Genomic DNA, 8,476 nt, shown 5'->3' with positions numbered 1-8,476 from the left:
GCTCAGCCCTTGGCAAGATACTAAATGTGTGTGTGTGTGTGTGTGTGTGTGTGTGTGTGTGTGTGTGTGTGTGTGTCTGTGTGTCTTTACAGCTTCATTTGACTTTCTTCCTGGGCAGTAAGGGCTATATTCGCAGAGGGAACCTTGAGAGACCCTTTGGGCTTGAGTCTTTGATCATGAATGTTGTGTTGTGTGTATGTGCATGTATTTGTGCATGCTGGAGAACAGTGTCAATCACTTTAGATGTTTTGGAAGCCTCCAGATCAACTGCAGCGTTTTTTTGCTCCTCCTTTTGAGTTATTTTCCCATGGCTCATTCTGATGTAATGGAGGAGCCAAGATCCCGAGGGCTGGCGGTTAAACGGGAAACCGGCCGTTAATATGACTCACTCTCTGCTTCATCATCTAAGCCTTATAAAGGAACATCAGGTCTATTTACAGGTCTCTGAAAGGCGAATTTCATGAATAGGGAATTGCATGTTAAAATCACAGTCCAAACAGACTAAACAAGTCAGTTTGTTTTGCCCTAATAGGGAGGATGTCTAGCCCATGTTGTACCTTAAAAATGTGACTCATTTCCACACAAACACACACACACACACACTCAGAGAGAAAACCATTGGGGTTCCTTGCTCTTCTGAACTGCCTGGAGTATGTGTTTGTGTGTTGATTAGAGGGATGTAGGATTCCTTCGGTGTGAACTTCCTTCCAGGAAGTCTCCTGATTCCTCTCTGTCTCCGACGGTAAGCGCCTCAGATCAGCAAGAGCTTGATTAAAAACAGCAACAGCACAAAGAGCATCCTGCTTTGTCCTGCATATATATTACTAATGCCACAGCAACACACACAGAGTAAAATAATATATTTAGCCAATAAATGACCATTTAAAAAAAAACTAAAATAACTGAATCATTCTGCATTGAGATCCCACAGTGAGGGAATACCCATAAGCCCCTGCTCATAAATAATCTAATTAATTATCCTTGGATGAGCAGTGGGACTTAAAGGGATTATATAAATAGTTAGAGTTAAAATAGTGAGTTAAATCATTAAAGCTGAATGTCTTATGTTTAGAAACCTGCTATTCTTATTTGCTTTTGTACCAATAAACAGTTTTACAAACTGGAATCATATGTCAGCTTTTGAGGAAGTACTGGCTATTGAGAGTTGTGATATACTGTTACAGTTTATCTACAAATGTACAACACAAAATTACTGTGCCAACTCAGATAATCATTGTGATTGTGCGGCACAATTATGCTACATCACAGGAAGTACTGAAATGTAATTAACTGCCAGTAATTTACGATAAATGCACAGTGAAATCTTTTACAGTGCGCAGAGAAAGCAGTAAAATGAGTAACTAATGTTTAAACTAAACGTCTTGAGACTGAAGGGCTGGATTTCTGGTGGGAAAGGCAGTTGCTAGTGTGTGAAGTGCTGTCTGTCCCGGTAGACTGTTATTGTGGGTGTATGTCTGGTCTGTTGTGTTGGGTATGAAGAGAGACAAAAACGAAGCTTTGTTTACAGCTGCAAAATATTATGATATTACTAAAGAATTCAAATATTTAAAATAGAAGTGTGAAATAAAAAAGGAACATTACCATTCAAAAGTTTGTGGTTGGTAAGGAGTCTCTTATACTCACCAAGGCTGCATTTATTTGATTAAAATACAGTAAAAACAGAGATACTGTAAAATAGCATTACAACTTAAAATAACTGTTTTTTATTTGAATATGTTTTCAAATGCAGTTTATTCCTGATGGCAAAACAGAAATCATTCTAATATGCTGATTTGGTGCTCAAGAAACACTCTTTATTATTATCAATGGTGAAAGCAGTTGTGCTTATTTTTGTGGAAATTGTGCCACATTTTTCAGGATTGTTTGATGAATATAAGGTAAAAAAAAAATCTGCATTTATTTGAAATATAAATATTTTGTAACATAAATGTTGTATTGTGACTTTTTATAAATTGAATGTATCCTTGCTTTAAAAAATTATTAATTTCTTTCAAAAAATAAAATCTTTCTGACCATGAACTTTTGGACTGTAGTATATATCAAAATATTGGTTGCCAGGACTAAGGTGTTCCAGGTGGTTCATTACTCTTTTGCCAAAGTGAATCATTCTTCATCATATCATTTACAGCCAAAAATGTAATAATTAGTGTATTAGATCAAATATATAACCCATTATATGAGCAATAGTAATAGTGATGTTTGTCTTTCAGCTGTCTCATCTGCTTCCTTCAGTTGTCTCTCTCTCTGATCTCTGGATAAGGTCACTCAGAGGCCGGCAGGGCCACAGATTAAGGTCTCTAGGGCTGGAAATGGACTGTAATTTTCTGTAATGATGTTGAGTAGTATGCAACACTGCTTAATGCTGAAGTTAAACAAATAAACTATCCAGCCTGCTGGTCTGAGACGCACTTAGCACACTCACACAGCTTCAGCATAAGTACAATATGAATTTCTGCTTGATACAGAGAGATTGAAAGACAGAAAAAGTATGTTAGAGTTAACAGCCTGTATTTTAATGGTTATTGTGGTTACAGATGCCACATTGTGCTGATCAATATGCTGATGTTCACACCCAGTCCACACCACACCTCATTCTCTGTGTTATTAAAAGACTTTGAGTCTCAGACTGAATGATCACAGATAATAACCAGCAAAAGGCGGAAGCTCAGGTCTCTTGAAGTCTGGTTGGTTAAATATTACTTCGTGGCTTATGTGGCCGCCGCCTGATGAGCTGCAGCTGTGACCGATCAGCCTGTGATGAGGACGGCCAGGTGTTCCTCGCTTGTTTCCAGGGCAACGCTGATGCAGCTTTGGGACGCTCGTCACAATATATATATATATATATATATATATATATATATATTATTTTAGATATTTACACAAAATACTATGAAATTTTAATATTGACAGTTTATTATTTTTTTCATCCAAGTTTTTTTTTTGAGGGCAATCAACTCGTTTGAATCAGATATGATTAATGAAGAATGCAGTGGATGGAAGAACTGCATGAAAAGTGGAGAGGAATACAGCAGGATGCAGCTTGTGTGTCACCCAGAACATAAACCACATGTCTGTTCCTGTCCTTTTGTGTGTGTGTGTGTGTGTGTGTGTGTATATGTGTGTGTGTGTGCCTTCCATCTGCTGATCTATTTAGTAAGACCACCCCAACCCTCCTAAATTAGTCACACTGCTCCCCTTTCCAGCTCTCACACAAGCGCGCACATGCACAATGAGTAGTGAACAACACCCCCTACAGCTGGGCCTTTTGTGGTGTGAGCCCCCCTCTACATCCATTCAGCCCAGGGGAGGTTTAACACCTGCCCGCAGAGGAGGGGTCAGGGCTGTGATTATGTTTTGTGAAAATAGATCTGATAGTGACCAGCTGTAATTGCATCATCTCTCTTTCTGTCTCTCATAAAAACACATGGCCTATATGCAGACATAATGTAAGGTATTAATCAGTCATTCTATGAACTTGCTGTGTGATTACGACATCTCAATGGAAACCAGTTACTTATTCCTATCTTTTCCTGTCTGCCTTTGACATTTTTTAGGCACAACAGAGAGATGCATTTGTACAGGAGCGATATGGACATTACAACCTCCGTGACCCCTTCATAGCACTGCTGAGGGACAGCGAACTGTCGCAGGCTCAGGATGATGGTCCCGTGTGTCTGAACCCGCTGGGCGTGTTGAAGCTAGTGATGGCCCACTGCACCAACATGAAGGAGAAATTGCTGAAACAGCTCGCTGCTGCAGAGAGGAGACACAGACTGGTGAGAGACAAATACAAAGATCTGAGCTACCTACCTAGACTGTATTTTAGGCTCCTATATGAAGGCTGTACTTTTCAAAATAAAGGTTCTTTATTGGCACCTATGGTTTCATGAACAATCTTTAAAGGGGTCATATGATGCGATTTCAATTTTTCGAAAAAGTATGTTAGAGTTAACAGCCTGTATTTTAATGGTTATTGTGGTTACAGATGCCACATTGTGCTGATCAATATGCTGATGTTCACACCCAGTCCACACCACACCTCATTCTCTGTGTTATTAAAAGACTTTGAGTCTCAGACTGAATGATCACAGATAATAACCAGCAAAAGGCGGAAGCTCAGGTCTCTTGAAGTCTGGTTGGTTAAATATTACTTTCTTTCCCACATGCATTGTAATCAGGCAGATAAAAGTCTACATTTTTTGCTTGCATTGGTATATTTAAGGAGGACACAAAGGCGTGTTCATGAAAATTCCAAATGTGTATGCGTCATGTACATGTTAGCCTGATGAGGTCATGATTATTTGCCTGTAATTCACAGTATCATGTCAGATATTACACATTTTTTATTTATTGGAATTGACCAATATGGCATATTAGTTTGTAAATGTGCATTTAATTGTCATTCCCTCTATTTTTACATTTAGATGGCATTTTGCCGTCATATATGATCATGTAAAGTAAAAGCTGGTATTGAATTAATATTCACCCTATCTATTTTCAAAATGGATGCTATTATGAACTTACTGTAGACAGTTCATATGTGCGTATGTTTTTTTTTTCTTCTTTTTTTGACCTATGTAATTTTTAATCAAAATGTCCACTGGATCGTCCAGTGAAATGACAGACTTCTCTCTGATGAGGTATGCCGGACTTCACCTTCAGAAAGGCGGGGCATAGAGGAGAAGCAATAATGTACAGTATGTGGACAATAATGTGTTTTTTAGCGCATAAACACATTTCAATGTTCTTTTTAGCAACATCATATGACCCCTTTAACAATCATGGAACGTTTCCATTCCACGAAAGTTTCTTTATAGTGAAAAAAGGATGTGTAGATTTTTCAAATGTTCTAAACACTAAGAAAAATGGTTCTTTTAAGAACAGTTCACTAAAATGGTTCTTAGGGGAACCAAAAATGGTAATGCTAAAAAGCTGTAGGCATTAAAACTAGTGAGTTAATGCCACTTTAATCAGTCTGGGTTTGAAGGTAGCTGCCTATATAGACAGTAGCTTGAATGCGTGTATTGAAAATGTATGTATGCTTATGGGACTGGTTCATTCAATTCTTTGAAAGTAAAAAAAAAAAGGTTTTATTTATTTCATAAACATTGTATGAAAGATTAATCCAAAATTAAACAACTAATCTCTCTGTTATGTGCGCTGGGTGAGTCTTATTTTGAAAGGGTGCAGATCTCCTTTGATCAAACACTTTTTATTTTTTTGCTAATATGATAATTATGCAAACTCATAAACATAAGAAAAATGCATGATAATCATTCTATATTACATTCTTGTAATATAGTAATGTATAAATGTATTATACATTACTATATTACTTTATTATTTGTTTGTATTTATGCATTTTTTTAACCATATCAGTCACTCACCCTCATGTCGTTCTGAATCTGTATGACTTGCTGTCTTCTGTGGAACACAAAATAAGATATTCTTAAGAATGTTAGTAAACAAAAACTTTTGATTACCAAAAAAAAAAAAAATAAAAAAAAAAATCTCAAAATATCTTCTTTTGTGTTCCACAGAAGAGAAGTCATACAGGTTTGGAAATGTGAATAAAATAATTTAATTTAATTTTTAGATGAAATAATGTGACTCAATTAATGTGACTCAAACATCATTAACTCAAATTAAAATAATATATGCTTACTGTTTATTAGATGCAGTCATAATTAGTCATCTTTCTTGACCTGATGTTTGAATGCGTGTATGCCTTTAGGTAATAGCTGATTTAGAAGAAGAGAAACGACGACGTGCTCAAGACAATGCTGCGGGTGATGACATCACTGCCATGCTGGAGAAGGAACGAGACAGACTACTGCAACAGGTAACCAGGCAACGCAACCAAAACATATATACACATGCACAAACTGCACCATTATAAATACAACTGAAACTGCAAAATAAAAGCAATCACAGCACCCTGTGCCAGCGGATTTTGTGTGGCTTTGTTGTGTAACAGTGTTGGCGCAGATCTCTTTTCTACAGAGGAAAGGCTCCATTGTGTTTATGGACTGTGGTGCGTGAAAGTCCATCCGCCTCTGTGTGTGTGTGCTAAGACATTCCACTGTGTGTTTGCGTTTTTATAGGATTAGGAGAAGGTGATATTAAGGTCAAAGTACAAACTCCAGTATTATGTACAAGGCCCTTCCTGTCCTGCCCTGGGTTTCCCTTGCACACACATACACACTCATTTTTTTCCTGGATGCTTGACCATGACTCTCACACATTCTGCAGCTCATAGGGTCCTGAAGTCTTAAAGATATTCATAAGTTATGTTTCAGGCATGAAGATGCAAGTAAACAAGATATTTTCAAGAACAATTGTAGAATTCATCTTCGATGTTGTCTGAAGTCTTATGTCTATATAATGCGTTTAATTTTTAAAGTGACGTCTCTTGCTTTTCTTCTTCACAGCTGGAGTTTGAGAGGGCTCAAGTCGAACGTTTAGAACGTGAGCAGTCAGTCCTGTCGAATCAAGCTGAGGAGGATTTAGCGCAGCAGCAGCAGTTATCCTCGACCCTGGCGAAAGAATGTCAGAAGGCTACAGCACAGGCAGAGGAGGAGAGCCGGCGGGTTGCAGAGCTCAGCCGCCAGCTGGAACAGGAGAGCAGTACTATCAAAACCCTAAAGGGGGAGCTGGAGAGCGAACGTGCTCATGCTCAGCAGATAGAGGCGAGAGGTGAGAGAAAGCTAGCCGAATTGGATACAGAGCGCGAGCAGATGAGAGGGAAACTACAGAAGGAAGAAAAACTATATCAGGAGCTTTTAGAGAAGTTCAATAGTCTAAAGAAAGAGTTGGATGAAATGAAAGAAAGAGAAAAGGCAGGGCTGGAAGAGGACAATGAAGAAAAGGTAAAAACTCCACAGAAAGCAACCACAGGTGTCATGCCTCCTCTTAGTCAAACAGAAGTCGATGGCAAAACCATTGCATCTAAATCATCTCCACAACACAAGCTAAATGGTCACCACACTCCCAGAGAACCAGAGTCTCCAGCAGACGAGAGGTGCAAGGAAGAGGGATCGGTGGACAATGGGGTAGTGCTCCCTGGAGGAAGTGGAGCCTTGCAGTGTCTCTCCCCCAGCAGTCCTGCCTCGTCCTCCCTTAGCTCATCTCCTTGCTCTTCCCCAGTACTGACCAAGCGCCTGGCCTCTCTAGGCTGCTCTAGTCCGACCTATCCATCCTCTTACCAATCCAGCATCAACCAGCGATTCCAAGCAGCACGCCACAAGTTTCAGCAACAAGCTGAGGCAGACCACAAACACGAAGTATCCATTGTCCACTCGCCTCGAGACCTCTCTCCTACTGCGGCTGCTCCTACTACTCCAGACAATTCTACTGCAAAGCAGATTGCCCGCAACACTGTCACTCAGGTGCTGTCACGGTTCACGAGCCAACAAGTGGCAAGTAAACTCCCTCCGTCCAACAGCTCGCCCTTTGGCACTGATTACCGCAACCTGGCTGCAGCCTCCTCACCGACAGGGAAGAGCCCAGGGGTTCTTTCACCAGGGATCCGCTCACCAATAATTCCTAGGGCGGAGAAGATTCATCCACCCCCTGTTGCTCCCAAAAACCAGGAGGTCAACCAGTCTCCTGGCTCACCGGTTCCTTCTGGCAGGGCCAGCCACTTCCCCGAGCTCTCTGGGAGCTGTGGTCTAGAGTTTGACTTGGTCGTGTCATCATCTACTTAACCAGCCTAGAGTCCACAGCCTGTCCTTAGCCTTCTCCACTCCATTCCCTCCAGTGGCATCTAAAGCACTCTCTTGAGAACCTCAAGGTTTCCTTCTTTTGTTATTGTCACCCTTATTGTCATGGCATAGTTGTCAGTTCTGGTCCTTAAGAGGGTAGGTAGTTCGCCAAAAAATGAAAATTCTGTCATGATTTACTCACCCACATGCCCTTATGACATTTTTGGATCTTTTTGCTTTCCTGGACTTTCAGTGGAGGGACAGAAACCTCTCATTGAAAAATATCTTAATTTGTGTTTTGATGATTAATCAAAGTCTTACAGGTTTGGAACAGCATGAGGGTGAGTAAATGCAGACAGAATTTTCATTTTTGGGCGAACAGTCATTTTAAGTACCTCATTTTGGATGTGTCCATATCTGAAACCGTTCAGGTCTTGGAACTGCTACAAATGAGTTAATGTGTTAAAGAAAGACATCCAGAATGTGCAGTGATGTGATACTCCAGGACTGAAAACCACGGGTCTGAAAGGGTAGCCACCCCTACTCTTGGAGTGTTACCTTTCTGCAGAATTTTGCTCAGACTTTAATCAAACACACCTGAGCCAGCTAACCAAGGTGTTTATTATTACTTGAAGATTGAAGGCAGGTTGTGTTGGAACTGAGCTCTGCAGGAAGGTAGCTCTCTAGGAGCACGGTTGGTTAGACCTGCTCTAGAGCAGTGGTTCTCAAACCTGTCCTGGAGTACCCCCAGC

General features: G+C 40.1%; 1 protein-coding gene across 1 annotated transcript in view; it reads left to right on the top strand.

Moving 5' to 3' along the window:
• Positions 1–7,989, top strand: part of LOC107679769 (CTTNBP2 N-terminal-like protein) — a 21,957-nt gene extending 13,968 nt beyond the window's left edge. Inside the window, exons 3-5 of the mRNA XM_016475408.1 lie at positions 3,576–3,797; positions 5,756–5,863; positions 6,453–7,989. Coding sequence (XP_016330894.1) covers positions 3,576–3,797; positions 5,756–5,863; positions 6,453–7,727 — 1,605 coding nt within the window. The 3' untranslated portion in view covers positions 7,728–7,989. The remainder of the gene's footprint in view (positions 1–3,575; positions 3,798–5,755; positions 5,864–6,452) is intronic.
• Positions 7,990–8,476: the final 487 nt, after the last annotated feature.

The sequence above is a fragment of the Sinocyclocheilus anshuiensis genome, unplaced genomic scaffold, assembly GCF_001515605.1.
Source record: "Sinocyclocheilus anshuiensis isolate Anshui unplaced genomic scaffold, SAMN03320099.WGS_v1.1 scaffold13, whole genome shotgun sequence".
Lineage (NCBI taxonomy): Eukaryota > Metazoa > Chordata > Actinopteri > Cypriniformes > Cyprinidae > Sinocyclocheilus > Sinocyclocheilus anshuiensis.
Note: the sequence above shows the minus strand (reverse complement) of the source record. Positions and strands in the feature narration are given on the sequence as shown.